Below are 18,438 nucleotides of genomic sequence, written 5' to 3' on the forward strand. Positions count from 1 at the left end.
TCAAAATAATCCCCATGTGAACATGTTTAAAGCAAAAAAACAAAACCCTACAGTTAAGACTGAGCAATGCTGGAAAAACAGAGCCACAGTGATGTTCTCAGAGAAAATGTCTAGGCATAACATCGCACATGAATCACTGCCCCACTTGTTGAGATATAGAATGCGATGTGAAAAGATTTACACATCATTACGTCGCTCAACGCAAGCCGCTTTCCCATTGTTTTCAGTCAGTCTTGCTTTGAATGTTCAGGAAGCTTATCTTCAAATTGTGTAATGGGGTCTTTTCACACCTCATTAGTAAAACAAACTGCAATTGATTTATTTCCAAACTGGCTGAGAAAATGGGCAAAGCTGAATGTCGTACACAACAAAGAGTCATGTTTATCACTGACTGTGTGTGTGTGTGTGTTCAAGCATAGCTGACATATTGATGCATTTGATAATATTTTGGCTACGCACAGTCTTTCAAGAGTCAGTTATGGCATGCAAAATGATTTTTTTGAGATGTATCACTCAACAAAAATAAAAACAGCTATGTAGTTATGTGTCAATGCGAACAGTGCTACAATACTGCCCCCTAATGGACAGCTCCAGATAACATTTCATCTGGTAACCTGCGCTTGCTCTCAGAATGTCAAAACTAACAAACCACTGCATTAAGAAGCGGAGAGAGAAATGCATTGGCGGAAGAACAACAGAAATGACGAATCAGCAGTTCCTTTGGACGTGCTTCTGCAGATGTTTCAGTGTGTGTGTGCTCGCTTAGCCACGATGGGTTCTCACCTTGAATTTTGGCACAAAGCGGGTGAACTCCTGATGCCAGTTGTTGAGTGTAGACGCTGGAGAGATGATCAGGAATGGACCCCAGATGTTATCTCTCTGTTGCAGGAACAGAAAAGCAAATATAATGTCAACCACCGCAACAGGTGGTCTGCTGTGCTTGTGTGAGCAGCACCCAGAAAACAGGAAGTCCTGGAGGGCCTGTGAAGCCCACAGCATGCACCTTCCTGCCAACGACAGTTGACTGAAAAGCTCGCATTTCCACCTTTTTTTTTTTTTTTTTTTGGCCTTTGGGGTTGTGAGACTAAAAAATGTAAAGAGCTGGCAAATCAGCTCTTCAGAGGAGTGAAGTCATATGACTAATTCATTGAAATGTTCCAGCACCTGCAAAAAGCCAGAAACTGGGGACCCTTTAAAGGATGCAGGTGCAAATAGGCTGCCTTTTAGATGTTTTATCACAAGTCGAAAACAATGGTGGAGTCAACTGAATATTCCGCAAAGTGTTTTGGAAGAGTGTGGTGAATGAAACCTTTTGGCCCCCCGTCCTCTCTCTCACCTCTGCTAAGTGTGCCAACAAAGCGATACTCTGAACTGTCTTTCCCAGTCCCATTTCATCTGCCAAGATTCCATTGATTCCCTGTGGAAATGAAGAGCAAAAGAGAAAAGGGAAGAAGAATTAAATCACTCAGTGGGGAGGAAAAAAAAAATATTAGAAAACATCCTAAAACTGTACACATGTTGACAAAAAACAATGCTAACGAACCCTGAATCATGTTAGTGATGTTACACTAGAGATTCATAAATTTTCTTAACCAAAACACTAATAAAGATTTCTTTTATACTGTTGGCCATTAAAAACTGCCCAATTCATAGTAATGAAAACAAACTAAAGGAATACCGAGAGTTTCAGAAAAGCGCAGCATAAGTCAGAAAAAACAATAAAAAAAATAAAATAAGACACGTGTACCTGTTCATAAAGGTTAGCCAGCCAGTTCATGCCTTTGAGTTGGTAGCCCTTGAGTTTTCCGTTGAAGATGGTGGGTTGAGGAATGTCTTCATCTGCGCGGATGGATGGGTTTGAAAGGCTGTAGCTTTCTCCAAACCCAGAGCCGGCTCCTTTGGACAAGCTGCCAGCTGCATGCAGGGACGCACTGCGACTGTCTTTAGCCTCTTCATCGAACATTCGCGTCTAAAGGAGGAGATTTGGACATTACTGCCAGTTGCGCTGTGTGAATTAGGGCATCTAATAAAGGATGTGCGTGAATTACTCACTCTCTCCTGATGAATCTGGTAGGCCTCTTGGGCATTCCTCAAGGCCTGGGATTTGTAGTATTCGCTATCTGCAATCACATACAATCATCTTGTGCATAAATGCATTGCAAACCATTTAAATGTAATATTTCTTCTGACAAGAGTATATAGTCAAAACACAGCTAGTCTAAACTGAAATTCTTAGTAATGTATTACCACAATTCTTTATACTTAATCAAATAAACTGCAAATTATTATCATTAGTAAACGGTATAATAGCAACAATCATGATAAAAACAAAGTACACACTCTTTAAATTTTAACGTTTTTGCCTTAAAATCTTGCAAATGTACAAAACACGACATGTTACACTGTCGTTATCTATTTACCGAAAAAGCAAAATGCAGACGAATTGAGTAAAAAAAAAAAAAAGTACATACTTACTGCTTCCCCATGAATTAGCAGGAGAAGCAGCAGTCAGCTGCTGCTAAGCAAATGCACTTGTTTACCTGATCATCAGCACATGTGTTCAACAGCAGACATTTTGGGAGTTTGCTGGCCTGGAGCATTCATGTGTGTGTTAACTTAATGTGTTAATTCACCCCAACGCCAGACCCAAGACCTATATCTCAGGCTCTGCAGGCCTCAGTTAGTATGCCAAATGTTAACATTTGTGACAGAACAATTAGAAAAAAGACTCGTGCAACGGTGATGATTTGGGCTTGCTCTACAGTGACAGGACCTGGGCACCTTGCAGTCATTGAGTCAACCATGACTCAATGACTGCAAGCTGTATGCCAAAGTATTCTAGAGTCAAATATTAGGCCATCTGTCCAACAGCTAAAACCTGGACCAAACTGAGTCACGCAACATGACACTGATCACAAGCACAGCCACAAATTTATGACAGAATGACTGAAAAAGAAAAGAATCACGGTGTTGCAATAGCCAAGTCAAAGACCAGGCCTAACCCTGACCCAAATGCTGTGATAGAATACCATCCATCCATTCGCTTCCGCTTATCCTTTTCAGGGTCGCGGGGGGCGCTGGAGCCTATCCCAGCTGTCATCAGCTGTTCTTACTTTTCCACACAACGCTTTTGCATTTTGACTTAGGTTTTGTTAAATACATAATGACACAGTGTAACACATCATGTGCTTCGGTTCATTTGAGGTTAATTTTAAGACCTACTGAGGACTAGATCATTTTTATCATGCTTGTGAATGGATGGAGAGTGTACTTTTGTTTTACCATTGTAGAGGAAGAAAAAAAATCTAATCTACAAGTAGAAGATTAGACAGGAAACAAACAGAAATGAGTTTCGTCCCATTTAATTTCACACTGTTATAGTTGATGAAGGGAGTCAATATATGTATAAATTTCAGCCATCAACGATGACTACTAATTTCTTCTGTAATACATTAAACTCGATTGAGTCGTTCATACCATAGTCCTCTTGTCCCATGTTGACCATTACTCCTCCTCCAATGTCTATCTGTCTCTGGGCTGCAGTGTCTTCAAGTTTTCTCAGAATTTCCTCCTGTGCTGCATCTGCACCTGGAGCCCCCACGCTAGCTTTACCACTCATAAAATGAGCATACAGCTCCGTCTGGGTAATGAGAAAATTCAGTTTGCGCTGCTGACGCTTGGCCTGAGAGAGTCAAAAAAAAAAAAAAAAACCCAGGGAGAAAAATGTATCTATATTTAGGATTTTCAAAAAACCTGTAATGGCAAATTAAAAATGTCTCCATAATAACTTCCTTGTCACAGACCTCTCTCATTTCTTCATCAAGTTTACGTTGCTCCAGGGCTTCCTTCTCGGCTCTCTTTCTGTGCTCCTTTTCCACCTTGTCATATTTTTTCCAGTAGAGCATCATCTCCTTGGTAAGACGCCGGGCACGGGGTAATGTTTCTTTACAGTTCTTCTGAGCCTGAATAGCTGCACGCCGGACCTCTCGCATGCACTGGTGAGCCAGCTAAGAGGACATGAATCACACGTTAAAAGTTACTTTTGCAATATACAGACATGGAGAGTTACCAACACGCTGAACACGTGTGCAAAACCAAAAACATTTAACAAAATGCTTTAAATGTACCTAGCCATAGAGTGCTGTGTACACTTTACTCACCTTTTTTGCATTGGTTAATACCAGATTCTTAGCAGAAGTCTTCTGCTTGAAGGACTGAAAAAAGTAGAAATGGGACAGTTGGCATTAGAAAATGTTGGAAAAATGGGACCAACATCAAAACAAAACTGACTCTTTGCTTAACTAACCTTGGGGATTTCTTTTTTGGCAATGGTGAGCCAGACTTTGCGTCGGCGAGCATTCAGCTGCTCGACGGTGAGATGTTTTTTCTTCACCATGGGCAGCGGAGCATCATGGGAAAACTTAGCAAATATTTTGGTGACGAAGGGACGCTCCTCATCCACAAATTCTCCCTCTCCCCGTTTCTTCTTCTTCTTTACTTTTTTTAGTTTGGCTACAAAAAAAAGGAAAGACATTTAAATGAAAAGGTAGATCTTGTTTGCGGTTTTAAAATATGTTTTTCTTGTTTGTTTTTGTTTTCCTTAAAGGCACTGACACTGGCATGCCTTTTTTCTTCTTACCCTTAAATTTCTTTTCATCTTTGATTTTCTTTTTCTTTGGACCCAGCAGATGGCGTTGTTGCTCATAGAAGGGATCATGAGTAGATAAGAGTCCCGTGCTGTAGTACTGATATTGGTGAAGCTGAGCAAACACAAACACACAGAGGAGCATGATACATCTTAATTAATATGTCTGAAGAACTTTGTTTTAGGTGACGAGGCTCTGAATTGGCTGATTTTCATTTTTTTAAAGTAAATGTCTTGTCCTGTACTTCTTTATTTAGTGGGGTTCCCCAAGGTACTATTTTGAGTCCCCACTTATTTGCTTCTTATATATTATCCCTGAGGCAAATTGTGCATGGCCATGCCATTGATTTCACCCAATTATATATTTCACCACCTGTTCTGGCACCAGAGCTACATCCTGCATTATGTTGTGACTCTCTGAGAGGGGATTTCCAACACATTTCGACAGCTAAATGACGCTAAACCAGAAGAAATTATGAGAAACCACTATGAATCAAGCACAAGCAGAGTTATTTGCTCTTTTTGTTTTGTAGCACTTATTGATTAAGAACTTAATTAAGAAGCTTATTATTACAATGACATTAAATTGACACAAAGTATTAGCAATTAGTGTTCTTTATTTATGTGTGTATTTGTACCTCCCGGTCAGAGTAGAAGTTGCTCTGATGCTGCCTCGTGTAACGATGGAGCCTCAGCATGTCATGTAGTTCTTCCCGAGACATGCTGAAGTTAGCGTCATCTGAGTCTGTATCTGAGTCTGTGGTGTCATCACTCAACAAGATACTCTACATGAGAAAAAAAGTAGGTACAGGCATGGTTAAAGGAAGCTGAGAGCATGTGACACACAAACATATCCTATGAGAAAGGAAGTACCTATAAAACTAAAATTCTTCAGATATGGAGGTCAGTATTAGCCAGTGTAAATACCTTCAGCCATTTCCTGTTCTTCTTCAGCTTAGAAAAATTGTAAAGGCTTGTTTTATTTGCCTTTTGGTCTGTGAAACAAACAAAAAAAGAAACAACACAGGATAAATATGCATGAAAAGATTCATTAAACCAATGAGTGTGGATGTGTAGCAACATGTCACTAACACATTTCTCAATACATCTTACCTTTACCTTGCGGAAGTACTCCATTAAGCGGCTTGCCATCTGCCAATCCATCTCCTTGATCACACGACTCATTCTTTATTGTCAAAGCCGTATCATGAGTGGTGGCATCCAGGGATATCCCTGGCTCCAGTCCACCCTCGCTGTCATCGCTATCATCACTGCAAGAGAAATGTATGGCCGTAAGCTCAACATTTGCATCCTATTTGTATATTATCCATTCTCTTCTTAGACAGTGTAATGTAAAGCAGATGACAAGAGGTGCAATCAGCCATGCAAAACATCTAAATTTGTATATATTTATGTATGTATGTATATATGTATGTATATATATATATATATATATATATAAATAAATAAACACAATATACAGTTTAATTTTGATAAGATGGGAAGATTGCTGCAAACACTTCGTTTTTTTTTTTTATAGGTGGCCAAAACAAACCTTAGCCTGGAAGCAACAAGTGAATGCCCACTATCAGCACCTCTTTTTCTGTACCTGGTTATGTCTCTGTTGAAGATAGCAGCGGTTTGACGCAAAAAACTGTCCAACTTCAGGGATCTTTCTAAGCGCTGCAGGTAGAGAGGTTTGGCTAGGCTGGAGGCCCCTGATACCCCAACCTCCAGCTGGCCACCCTGCCCTGACGCCATACACCACAGACCACCTCTGCCCAGCAGGGCAGGACCTTTTACTGAAGAGAGAAGTATGGAAGAAATAGATGTGCAAATGGCACAAGGTAAGAATGAGCAGTACAGGAAAGTTACATCTATGTGAAGAAAAACATTTTAATGTTATTCACCTAAAGAGTAAAAATGGTCCAGACTAAAAGGAACTGTACATTGCTTCATTTTCTCAGCTAATCTGGTATAATGGGAGATAATCTCCTAGTATGTTTAAAGATTTCATAATTACTGCCTACATTTTTTTTTGTCAAGGTCAGAAAAAAGGCACTTACACCAAAAACAAAATACTTGCCTCCAAATGCACAGATATGAAGTATGATACTGTCCATTCTACAAAATGTTTATTCTATTATTTTATTTTTTTATTGGACATACCTTCTCAATAATGGATGGCATTGATTTTCGATTCCAACACTAATGATCAAGATGAAAAGCCTACAAAATAAGAAATGCAGTCACACACTGACAATTAAATGGCAAAAACAAAAGCTTTTATTAGAAGCTCATTTTACAGTGCTGTACTAACAGTGTTTATGCACGTGATTTCAAAACGATAAAGGAAAAGTTAGTTTATTTGGACATCTCTATCGGTTTAAAGTAAAAATAATTTGCTCCCATGTTTCAGTATAAATACGTCGTACACTAAATTGTGCTTTGAACTCAATTTTGAGAATTTATTTTATTTTCAATAAAAAATAAGTTATGATACGTTATAATCAGCCATATATTATGCTCGATAGTGTGTCTAAGTAATCTTGGTAATCATTTTCAGTACTTGCAGTTTATTAAAAAATAAAATTAAACTTTAGGCATAGTGTAATCAATTAAGTGTTATTATGCATTAGGTCCTTATGAAGAGTCAGGTGGTTGTTTTGAGAGTTTCCATGCTAAAGTTAACTCAGCTGTCCACAACAATACCCATAAACAACACTATGGTATTTATTCACTTCACTTTCTGTGAGTTCATTTCCTCAAATGTAGCAGGCTGCAAGGGACTAAAGTTTAAAAATAAATACTTTTTTAAATAGCATTGCTATCGCGTCGTTACGTTGTGCTTTGGTGGATAGCAAAACCAAGCTAGTGTTAGCCAGGGCTTGCTAGCTAACCTTCAGCAATACTGTAGCTTCAAAGCTAACGACCGTTAGCTGTCAGCAAAAGCAGCATTGCCTCGGATCAGTGACAGTAAAGAGGCTCAATGTGCTGCTACAGACGCTCACTGACGGCTTTGCCCACGCCAGTTCAATTAGGTAGCACAGGTAGTTTTACTATAGCTAGCCCCTCCTTGCTATCTTTGTAACTTAGCGTATCATTAACGTTAGCTAGTTAGCTTATCAAATACTAAGGCGTTTTGACACCATCGTCCTCTCACACCATTAATATGAAGTATTTAAATCGGCCCTGTCTCTTTAAGGCCACCACCTCCCTGCCTAAACAATGTATTAAGATATGAAATCGGTTTAATGACAACTCTTTAGCTTGCTTGCTGTCACCATGCAGCGACAGCTAGGGCCTCCGCCCGCGCCTCTTGGACCCTCGTTTCGGATACGAGCCGCGGCTCGGTTGCTTGGCGCACGCATGATCCCCATCTTTTAATTCTTTCTCCCTCCCGGCCATCTTCCCCATTGCTCCTTCGCCATAACAACCACCGCGGAGTCTCTCACCTCGGCCCCGTGTCCGCCTTTCAGTCTCTCTCGTCGCTGCTGCCGACTCTCGGTTCTCTGACTCCAAAATGGCGGTTTGAGACGCCGAGCGAGTCTGTGAGCTTTGAGTCGGCAGCAACAGCGGAGAGGCGGCCACTTTCTGTTACTGAGAGAGCAGAGACACGACGCCATGGCGAAGGTACAGCAAGGAGCAGGCATTTTAATCAATCCCAGAGAGAAGGAAGCCAACCTATCCACGTCTCCTAGGACATGACCATGACAAAATTTTCACCTGTATATTTCGCTAATAAAATACGAGACAGCGCTATCATGCCTTTGGGTTTGGAACGTGTCTTTGCAACTAACGTAAATGTATCGATGAATTTCCGATGTTGATTGATCGTGTCTGCTGGCTGCGAAGATTACCGAGCTACGTCTTACGTCACTAGAAGGGAACTCCGTTTTAGGTAAAGTGGACACCGTCACAAAATTTTTAAAAAATGTGAGTAAGTAATTGGCTTAAGATTCTCGGAGGACAAAAACAACGAAAAACATATTTTATAATCTAATTTACCAGTTATGGTCTCTGATAATGACTGAATTATATAATGACTACAGGCTCATGGAGTTGGTAGCAAGGTTTTTATAATTAAAACTAAGAATTGAAGTTACTTATAAACCAATTATTTCTGTAAACTGAAATAAAAATAAGAATTAGACTTCGGATAAATTAAAACTAACAGAAACAATAATTCGTTTTTTGCAACAATAAAATTAAATATACAGGAAAATTCTTGCACATCTGTTTATTGAACATGGCAAGTCCACCACTCTAGGCACATTAGCTTCCTGTCATCTGTGTTTGGATTATAGTACCAGTTGTCAGCCTCTCAAATCTTGATCCTGTCCTGACAATTGTAACTTAAAAGAAAAGAAAAACTTCCAAAAACTGGCAGGCAGCGAACCCAACAATGACACGTGCATTTGCAATCACTTAAACTCAGATCTTCCTGTTAAAATGCAGTTTACACAAAATCACCAGTTGCATCTTTTTCACTTATGCTGCTCTTTTCATATCTTCCTTTAACTTACTGGGCTGTTAGTAGTCAACTGCAGTCTTGAGAAACTTTGATGAAGCACAGGGCTTTTCATTTTCCACAGTAAACATAAAATGATTTGTTAAATATTTTTTACATTTAAGCCAAGTCAAAAAACAAACAAACAAACAAAACAAAAAACAAAATCTGTCATAACTGAGAAGCTGTACTGTGCCATAGCTGAACTCAAAAACAGCCAATATGTTATGTAATGTTTAGATGAACACAGATGCATTAATTGGAGAGAAGAAACCGAGCTTAGGACAGGCAGATATTTTGTTAGTGCATTTTGTGTTTTCACTGAATCGAACAAATACACAACATAATGCAGTTAACAGCTAGAAATGAGTGTAAAGCAGTTGTATCCTTATATATAATCTGAGGTTTAGGCACATGTATGCAGTATACAACTCTAGCACAAGCATAGATCAGGTTGGTTTATGTCTTCTCTATGTTCTTCACTACATACTCCTAGTGCAAATGTTCAGTTTCAAATACTGACAACAAAACAAGTGCAGTTTCTAGAGGACAGAAGCTGATTAAGTGTTCAGCAGTAGGCACTACCAACAGGATATCGGCATGTCTCCGCTTAATGTGTCTGTCCTGTGGATCATCCACTTTCGCTGACAGATAGTGAGTTTGTAACGAAGAGAAAAAAAAGTCTTTGTTCACAGCCAGCTGGATTTCTCCTCCTCAAATTTCTGCGGATCGATGAAAGGCTTGTCGATAGATTTGATCATCAGTTCGCCGCAGTATACGCACTCGGATGCGACGATGTCATCAATGTCTGATTTTATCTGCTCACGGCTTGTGCCCGCAGTGGCCTTGCCCAAACTTGATGTGTCACCCTCATCCTTTGGTGCTGGACGGTGGCGCGATTTGGATGATTGCGTGGTTGCTGCCAGCTTTTTATGAAGATCCTCCAGGCGATTCTGCTTGAAGGCCGACAAATGAGGAGTCACTTCCTAAAAAAAAAAACGTAGAAGGAGAAAAAAAAAAGGTCAGAGGACATATTCAGATTGATTACTGACTGAATTAAATAAAAAGTGAAATATTCCTGTGTGCAGCAAGTTACCTGCAACAGGCAGTCATTGTGGAACATGTGCCCACAGAGGAACAGATAGAAGGGCCTGTTGAGCAATGGGAAGTCACAAGCAGCACACTTTTCTTGGGAATCCACTACACCATACTTGTTCCTCATTTCCTGTATGTCTTCCCTAATACGTTTTGCGCTCTCTGTGGCCTCTTCCATTTCCTGCTTCAGCTCTTCAATGTGCTGGTTGTACTCCTCCAGCGAAAGGCAGATGGCCTCCTGAGAAACCATGATGAACAGAGCATTAAGAACCTTCATTTGAAATAGTACACTATTTTGTGTCTTTGTGAATGCAGATGCCAGCCAGTATCACCCAATCTGGATATTCATCACCTACTACAAATAGAAAGAAAAAAGTGCCTAAAACCTTGCCCACTGCTTAAAGATTCTACTTATGAATACACAGAATGTGATTACTGAGATCAGGTCTCACCCGACCGCTCAATTTACTGTAAAAACACACACACTGAGGGAAAAAAAAAAAGACAGGAAAGAACATCCTACTTATTACAGACCTTAAAGTGGTCGATGGTGACAAAGTCTGGAAAGAAAGGAAGGATGTCTTCAATTTTGAGCAGGTTGCAGCTGGACAGACAGTTCATGGCTTTCTTAACATCTTCTTCCTTCTGCACCACATGCTTGGCGATTTTCAGCCAAAGCTTTTTCCTCAACTCCTCATCATCCTCTGGGAGGTCAGCGCAGGACTTGGCCAAGTCCACGTCTACCTGCGGACAATTAAAAAAACGACAAAAAACAGTGCAACAATTGAAATCGCCAACTGCTGTCTATAATTTTGATAATCTGGAAAAAAGAAAAAAAGTGACACAACATTTCAATGATTTACATATGTTCACCACTTCTTTACAAGCACTGCTGATCCATTAATATACATTACTTACTTCTAAAGCAAGATCCACTGCCTCCTCATACAGTTCCATAATCCTATAAACCAGCACACAGGCCTGCCTGTAGCCATGCTCCGCACACAGCCTGAGAGCATACTTGAGGTCGTAGTGGATCTCTGAGGCGTGTGTGCCTGCCTGCTCTAGATACCACAGCAGAGAGTCTGGTTTGTACTTTGCATAAAGCGACAGCAAGTAGTTATGGATGGCCTCCTCTGTTACCATCAGCTCATAAACGCAGAACTCCATGTAGCGGATGGTCTCATTGATCTGCTGCGTGCTGCCCATCTGGCTGTAGTTCATCAGAGCTGGGATGAGCTTCTTTGGGTCCAGCCTCTTGCCCATCTGAATCCACGCGTCCACCACGTTTTTGGGAATGTGCTGCATGAGCACCGGGGAGAACTTGTAAAAAAGCTTTTCGTCACAGTGCTTGGAGAGCACATCCAGAGCAGCACTGTACTCGTCGTGCTGGCAGTAGTGGGATATCACTCTCTCGTAGTCCTGCATGACGACTGAGAAGTAAACCATGTCGTCCACGTTGCCGTGGCTGGCCAGCAGGTCGTAGATGGTGGAGCGGTTGTTGTACAGGCAGTCTCTGTGCTTGGAGCTGCCAAGGAACTGACGAAACTCGTCACGGGTTTCTTTGAAAATGACGCTGTTGCCATCACTCTCCAGCTGGCCGAGGCGATTCAAGTAGAGCTCAGCTAACCAGGTGACCAACAAGGTGATCTGAGTTCTCTCACTGGGTTTGAGATTGTTTAACTTCTTCAGTAAGAACTCCTTTAAGGCCTCCTCTTGTTTGGCTTCTATGAACTTGAGAGCAATCTCTTCAAAATAGTTCTGTGTTTGTGCATAGCACATGGCACTCTCCAGATAGCGTTTATTCTGGAAACAGTGCTCAGCCTCCTTTGCCAGCACCATGTCCATACACTCAGGCCGATCGCGACAGTACTCCTTGGCCAGATCAAATTTATTCATGCTCATGTACATCTGCCAGACATCCCTGGACTCCCGCTGGATGTGATATCGAAAAACTGCCCGCTCAGTGTAGATCCACACCAACCCGCCAACTGGGTCTTTGATCATTTTCTTGAGGCTGCCAAATTTATCTGGGAACAAGTCCTCGTAAACCACTTGCCCGTTCAGAGTGCAGATGGCCTTAACTCGGTCATGAAGCAAGAGCAGGAAGTGGAACTGTGTCAGCACAATGGAGATAGGCTTGTTTTGATTAAGGTCAATGTCTGGAGTGTATTCCCACACCTGTTTGTGAAAGAGGAGATGTGGAGATAGTATATGACACATAAACACAGCAAGGATGAGATATTACTAAGAAAAATGTTAAAAAGTTTTCACACACGCTGACTGACATTTACCTGCACATCACTCAGCAGGGAATCAGGCCTGACGTAGTCAAGCTGACCATAAAGAACTCCATTACCCATCATCCAGGCGAACGCCTTGGGGGACGTTCGCAGCTTAGGGGTGTAGAAGGTGATCTCGCTGTGTCCCATATTGACTGGGAACTCCTGGAAACTGGGCAGCAAGTCCTGATTTTGATTGAAGATGGAACTGAAGCCTTGCTGCTCCGACCCCTCGGCTACCTTACCCACAAACTGGAACAGGCGTTTGCGTGTGGTAGCTATGATAAAGTACTTGTTCTCTAGGCCCCGCTCGACCTCCAAACAGCAGACTGGAGCAGGTTTGCCATCCTCCTCCACAGAGTGGACCTACATCAGGATGTTATCAATTATATCAAGAGGAAGAAATGAACTACATCAGGATTTTCTTCTGTTTCCACAAGTGCATTAAATGTATATGCTTATAATACAGTTTGAACAGTTAAAACTTACAAAGCAGATGTGGCTATCATGTGCTAAATAGCAGACGTAATCACTTTCTCACCTGTCTAAAGTATTGATCTGGATTGGTGTTAAACAAGCTGCCCTCATTCGCAGAGATCTCTGCCTCAAAAATGATGCCTTGACTTGTGCCAACCAGGATAGGTCCTGTGCTGGTCTCGTTGCCCAGCAGCTTGTTCCAGCCCACACTCTCGATGAGGTGGCCTCTCCAGCGGGACAAACTGCGCACCTTCTGGGTGTTCCTGTTGAGGTACAGACACTCACTGGTGTTCAAGCTGATCAGCAGATGGGAGCCTGTAACGGAAAATATGGAGGAGGTTATAGCTGTTGTTAAGCAGTCATAACTGTGACATAGCATTTATATATGATGATGATGATGATTTATAGATTGATGCACTGCCAGACATTTTTGTCTAATTGTTTTATCATATGAAACTGTTGTCTTTATCCAAGTTCAGACTCGCTGTGCATTGAGGTTTGTGGCTGCTAATATTACAGCACTTATGTATGAATGCTGAATCACCTCAGAATACACAATGACTAATCAAAATCAATTATTTCTCCAATTATACAACAATATATAATATCTGCATAAACAAGAATGTTCGATAGTAATTAGCAGTCCATTTATGATGTATAAACAATATTTTGAAAACTATTATGGTTTATCTCACCTGTTGGGTCCAAGAACAGTCTGTGCACTTTACTGTCATCTTTCCTTCCTAATTCAGTCTGGTTTGGTTGATCTGGTTTTGCTAAGTCAATCCTACACAAAAGAACAAAATATCTTGAAACAGATGTGCTGAATAATACAGCTGTCTTAACAACAAAGTTAGAACGCTGTGTAAAAATGTGAATAAAAACAGAATACAGCTAAACTAAAGCAAGCGTAAACACAACCTGACAAATGTTTAAAACTAGGAAGATTGTGCCCATTGTGAATTTGAGGTCTGAAAAAAACAGAAATGCTCTATCCATCTATTTTCTTCTGCATAGCCAATTCACAGTTGTGATCGGACTGGGGCCTATTCTGGCTGTCACAGGGCAAATGATGGAGCACACTTTGGACAGGTGACCAGTCTATCTCTGGGCTGTTGCAGAGAGACATTCAGTTTAGGGTCCAACATATTAACCATACAGTATCTTCTAAACTTAGGCCTTAACTCTTTCAGGAAGACAATGCTAAGCATGCCAAACGTCATTGTTCACATATTCCACGGGCATAGCTGTGTAGTGACAGTGTGTGGGAGATTAAAAACACTTTTCAAACGAGAAGTCCATGAGCTGCTGTATGCAGATGAAATTCAATGCCGAGCACAGATGGGAAAACGTTTTTGATTTCCCAACAGCATCAGCTCCTCTCCCACACTGGCAGACAGTTGTTTAAATGAAAGATAATACAGCAGTGTGGTAAACACGTCCCTGATCCAAAACATTTTTGATTTACATTTTAAACTGCACCTCCATGTTTTTACAAAATGGGTTAATGACGGTAAATTACAAAACAAAATAACAAAACCCAATGAAACTAATCAAAGCCATACAAACAGCAGTGAGCGTTTGAACTGCATGTCATTGTGCTATTTGCCTTAGCAGGGTGTCCTTTCCCAGACTCATGCACAGCTGATTGTTGCAGACAGCCAGATGATTTATCTTCTCAGGTGGGGTGAAATCAATCCTCTGCTTGTTGAATATCGGCTTCTCTTCTTCAAGCCTCGCGTTGACAAAGCCTAACGTTGAGAATATAAATGTCTGTATCAGCCAAATATTCCCCACTGCATCTTAGCAAGGAGCTTTAAAAAAAACGAAGAGGGCGACCTACCAGAATGGGTTATCCCGATGTTGGTGCTTGACAGGCGGCTGTGCTGCTGCGCACTTTGCCGGATGTTTTGAGAATCCTCGTACTCATCGAGAATTGAAGCCATGGTTAAAGTGCCTCAGCTCACTTATTGAATGGATTAACAATACAGGACAGGAGCCAACCCTAAACCAACATGGGGTGGGAAAGAAAACCTGCTAGCAGGTAGCTAGCCAGCTAGCACAAATTTACCCGTTAAAGCTGCAGTAACGTATTTCCTTTCTCCGCGTGTGTCTAAGTTAAGAAACAAAAAAGCACAACAGACGCGTTTATTCTGCAGCATTAACACACGAAGAGAGGAAATTTCAATCATTCGTTTTCTCACACCAGCTAACTTAGCTTCCGCGTACAGAACGCAGGGTAGACCGTGATAATCAGGTGACACATGGAATCATGTGACCACTTTGAATGCAATGCTATCTTGTAAACACCAGGGAGCGTAGTTCGTCCAAAAGTGATTATATTTAGACGCTTAGAAAAAATATAAATAAATCCTGAGCGCTTTTGTCATTTACATGTTGTTCAAGTATCGGATACTTTTCATTTTTAACTTACAGACGGCAAAGAATTTGTATATAATATTTTCTCCTCAATGAATGTCTAATATATATGGGCTTTATTAAAACAAGCTAATCTAATATGGGCTTTATTAAAACAAGCTAATCTATATATCTAGCTAATAGAGAGAAAAGCTGAGAGAAAGCTGTTGTTATTCTTCTGTCAGTGGGCGTGTCTATGCAAATCACAACCTGTCTGAGCACAGTAGTTACCCTAAATACGTCCCACCCCGCACATGTTGCTCCTCAGTCGTACTTCTACAGTCAGTCTGGTGGTATGTGTCAGAGAGAGAGGCAACCTACGGTATCTAGTGTCGCTGCGACCGGGACGGAGAAGAGTTTGCATTCAGAGGTTTAATGTTCGGCTCGACATGCCACCTCACATGGATTACTTTTACCACGAGTCCCGAGTCCCATCTGCGTGCGGGCTGACCCGGGAGGATGAGCTCGATCCCGCTGTCATCAGCTGTATGCTGGTCGGAGACGGAGCCGTCGGGAAGACCAGCATGATCATCAGCTACACCTCCAACGGATATCCGACAGAGTACAAGCAGACGGGCTTTGATGTCTTCTCCGGTGAGTGATGATTTTTAGTTTTTAATGACAGCACAGATTTACATTGAGTGGCAAGTTATGTTGGAAGTGGAATGGCACCAGAGTGCACGAGCTGCATGTTCTGATGTTTGAATTGGTTACTGTGTTTACTGTAAATTGACTGACTGATGTGGTTTTTAACAGGTCAGGTCCAAATTGACGGATCTCCTGTCAAAGTTCAGCTTGTGGACACTGCTGGCCAGGTATGGATGCCTTTACACTTGAATCAAGAGTTTCATTTAAGGCTGACACAAAATACCAAATTATCCACTGATGAGACCCTTTTGAATTTAATGATATGAGCTATGAAAGTACAGACCGTCACATCCTTGCTTAACCCACTGTGTGACTCACTGACAGGATTTCAAACTGAATGTTAATGGCGTATCTTTTTTTAGTGACTCAGACTTGGTACTCACTTTGATCGGCATTAACCCTCGCTCTGTCTCCACACAGGAGGAGTTTGACGAATTCCGTGCTATGTCCTACGCCCACACGGATGTCTTCCTCCTGTGCTTCAGCATGGTCAACCCCACCTCGTTTCACAACATCACCAAGAAGTGGGTACCAGAGATCCGTTCTAACAACCCGACTGCTCCCATCATTCTCATAGGGACTCAGTCCGACCTGCTGCTGGACGTAAACGTCCTCATCAACCTGGACCGATCCAACGTCAAGCCGGTTCTGAGCTCCCGGGCCCGGAGCATGGCGGAGAAGATCAGAGCCACGGAGTACATAGAGTGCTCGTCGCTCACGCAGAAGAACTTAAAGGAGGCCTTTGACTCCGCCATCTTCGCTGCCATAAAGAACAAAACGCGTAAAACCAAGAAGAGGAGGTTTTCTGACAGGCGAACCAAAGCGTTCTCCAGGTGTAGCTGGAAGAAGTTCTTCTGCTTCATCTGAACTCCTTGTGATTGTCGACCCTGTGGGTTGTGGACAGAACCTTGTTATTTATTTGATTCTCCTACTTTCACTTCGATCACATATTCAGTATGTGGCCACATAGCACTGTTTCCTTTTTTTTAAATGATTTGGCTTATTTTCAGTGGGATGCCAAATGGGGAAACAAAAGACACGATTGAGAGCACTGAGCTAACATCAGCAGTGACTACAGAGAGGATTCTGGGTCGTTCTCACATTGACCCGGGACAACAGTATTGTTTACATTACATTTACATGTTTGATTTGGTTCACATAGCCTGCGCCCCCTTGAGAGGATAGGACGGTGTGAGCTGACACTTCAGTGTGGGGAGATGAAGAGATCAAGCTCGGGCAGGCACAGGGAGAGAAAAGAGAAAAGACCAGGTCTTCATGTAAAGCTGTGAATTTGCATGGTGCTCTGCCTTTTAATGTAGGCTTGTGAGAGAGATAGAGAGAGAGATAGAGAAACGGAAAGTGTCGGGTCTGTGTTTGAGCAGATGGGCGTTAGCCACTTAGCTGCTGTGTTCCCACTGCCTGACTGCACCAGCGATTTATATGAAGCAGCTGTGAGTTCACCTTGCTGTGTGAGCTGCCGCATTCTTACCTGCGTGCAAATCTCCCCAGGCTGGTTTTTCTGTTGCTATTTTCTGTCCTCCCCATTTAAGGTCAGCTGACACTTCTAATCAAGCCGGTGTTTATTTCCTGATTCACAATTGATAAAGAAAACACAGAGGGAGATTTTGTTTGTGACACATCGAGTCGGGCCGAGGAGCTAGTTTGTAAATCTCCTCGTCTTCAGGTAAAAGGTTGCAAGAGACCAGTGACCTTTGGCTTTTTATTCCCCTCTCCTCATCAATCTGCATCTGTGAAAGCTAGCACTGCAGGGATCCCGACTTCCTACCACCAACCATCTTCATCCCGGCTTTCTTATTTGCCTCTTCTTTGTTTTGTTGGCTCAATACGCTGCTTAAATCCTCCCGTGTGTACAGTTAGGGGTTGCTAAACAGCCTATGTGTGAATGCAAGTGTAAGGTAAATACACTTTAAAAAAACAAGCTTGTACCTGTGACAAATGTGTAAGAATGAAAACAACTTACATTTGCACTCCAGTGTTTTGTTATCTGGTGGGTGTAAACTTTTGTATATTTTGTTATGCTTCTCGTGGAAGTCAACTAAATGTTTAAACTGTTCTGTTTGTTAAAAACAGGTCTTATCATCGCGCGTATGTTTATGAAATATCACACGAGGCACAAGTTTTAACAGGATTAATGTACTCTACAGATTTGTTATATTTTGTATCATTACCAAATCACCATTAATCTTAACCACCTTCTGATCTAAAGCTGTGTGTCCTTTACATGGAGTGATGTGATGCCAATAAATGAAGTGAAGCTCATCTATCTTCTGTGTTATGTATATATTTTTTAAAAGTAGTCTGCATTTGCAATTCACAGTTGTTTATGTGGTGTGATGCGAAGG

The 18,438-nt window shown here is 41.6% G+C and overlaps 3 protein-coding genes across 6 annotated transcripts in view; 1 reads left to right on the forward strand and 2 right to left on the reverse strand.

Moving 5' to 3' along the window:
• The window catches only part of ino80 (INO80 complex ATPase subunit), a 39,759-nt gene extending 31,289 nt beyond the window's left edge, over positions 1-8,470 (reverse strand). Inside the window, exons 1-15 of one of the 4 annotated variants that reach the window (XM_082505644.1) lie at positions 8,446-8,470; positions 6,815-6,874; positions 6,255-6,447; positions 5,759-5,916; positions 5,573-5,640; positions 5,284-5,430; positions 4,640-4,760; positions 4,307-4,512; positions 4,161-4,214; positions 3,804-4,007; positions 3,478-3,682; positions 2,053-2,120; positions 1,748-1,969; positions 1,337-1,417; positions 784-879 (exon numbers count right to left, since the gene is read on the reverse strand). In XM_082505644.1, coding sequence (XP_082361770.1) covers positions 784-879; positions 1,337-1,417; positions 1,748-1,969; positions 2,053-2,120; positions 3,478-3,682; positions 3,804-4,007; positions 4,161-4,214; positions 4,307-4,512; positions 4,640-4,760; positions 5,284-5,430; positions 5,573-5,640; positions 5,759-5,916; positions 6,255-6,406 — 1,782 coding nt within the window. In that variant the 5' untranslated portion in view covers positions 6,407-6,447; positions 6,815-6,874; positions 8,446-8,470. The other 3 variants (XM_082505643.1, XM_082505645.1, XM_082505642.1) reach the window with 3 other exon arrangements.
• A 400-nt stretch (positions 8,471-8,870) lies between these two features.
• Positions 8,871-15,271, reverse strand: vps18 (VPS18 core subunit of CORVET and HOPS complexes). The gene is made up of 9 exons (XM_082505646.1): positions 14,853-15,271; positions 14,619-14,760; positions 13,705-13,796; positions 13,074-13,324; positions 12,545-12,898; positions 11,169-12,431; positions 10,785-10,994; positions 10,252-10,488; positions 8,871-10,141 (listed from the first exon to the last, which is right to left on the reverse strand). Exons 1-9 carry the CDS (start codon positions 14,953-14,955, stop codon positions 9,845-9,847), a joined length of 2,949 nt encoding a protein of 982 aa, XP_082361772.1. The 5' UTR covers positions 14,956-15,271; the 3' UTR covers positions 8,871-9,844.
• A 309-nt stretch (positions 15,272-15,580) lies between these two features.
• On the forward strand, positions 15,581-18,359 carry rhov (ras homolog family member V). Its single transcript, XM_082505647.1, has 3 exons — positions 15,581-16,021; positions 16,184-16,242; positions 16,496-18,359. Exons 1-3 carry the CDS (start codon positions 15,682-15,684, stop codon positions 16,940-16,942), a joined length of 846 nt encoding a protein of 281 aa, XP_082361773.1. The 5' UTR covers positions 15,581-15,681; the 3' UTR covers positions 16,943-18,359.
• Positions 18,360-18,438: the final 79 nt, after the last annotated feature.

This window comes from Aulonocara stuartgranti (assembly GCF_965226115.1).
Source record: "Aulonocara stuartgranti genome assembly, chromosome: 15".
Classification (NCBI taxonomy): domain Eukaryota; kingdom Metazoa; phylum Chordata; class Actinopteri; order Cichliformes; family Cichlidae; genus Aulonocara; species Aulonocara stuartgranti.

Bases quoted from the DNA above. Each gene is read 5' to 3' on its own strand.
- vps18 (XM_082505646.1), bottom strand. From the start codon at position 14,955: ATGGCTTCAATTCTCGATGAGTACGAGGATTCTCAAAACATCCGGCAA. The intron at 13,797-14,618 runs GCAAATAGCACA...TCTTTTGTGTAG, and splicing joins GGAAAGGACACCCTGCTAAG to GATTGACTTAGCAAAACCAG. The intron at 10,995-11,168 runs GTAAGTAATGTA...AATTGTCCGCAG, and splicing joins CAGTGGATCTTGCTTTAGAA to GTAGACGTGGACTTGGCCAA.
- rhov (XM_082505647.1), top strand. From the start codon at position 15,682: ATGTTGCTCCTCAGTCGTACTTCTACAGTCAGTCTGGTGGTATGTGTC. The intron at 16,022-16,183 runs GTGAGTGATGAT...GGTTTTTAACAG, and splicing joins GGGCTTTGATGTCTTCTCCG to GTCAGGTCCAAATTGACGGA. The intron at 16,243-16,495 runs GTATGGATGCCT...GTCTCCACACAG, and splicing joins TTGTGGACACTGCTGGCCAG to GAGGAGTTTGACGAATTCCG.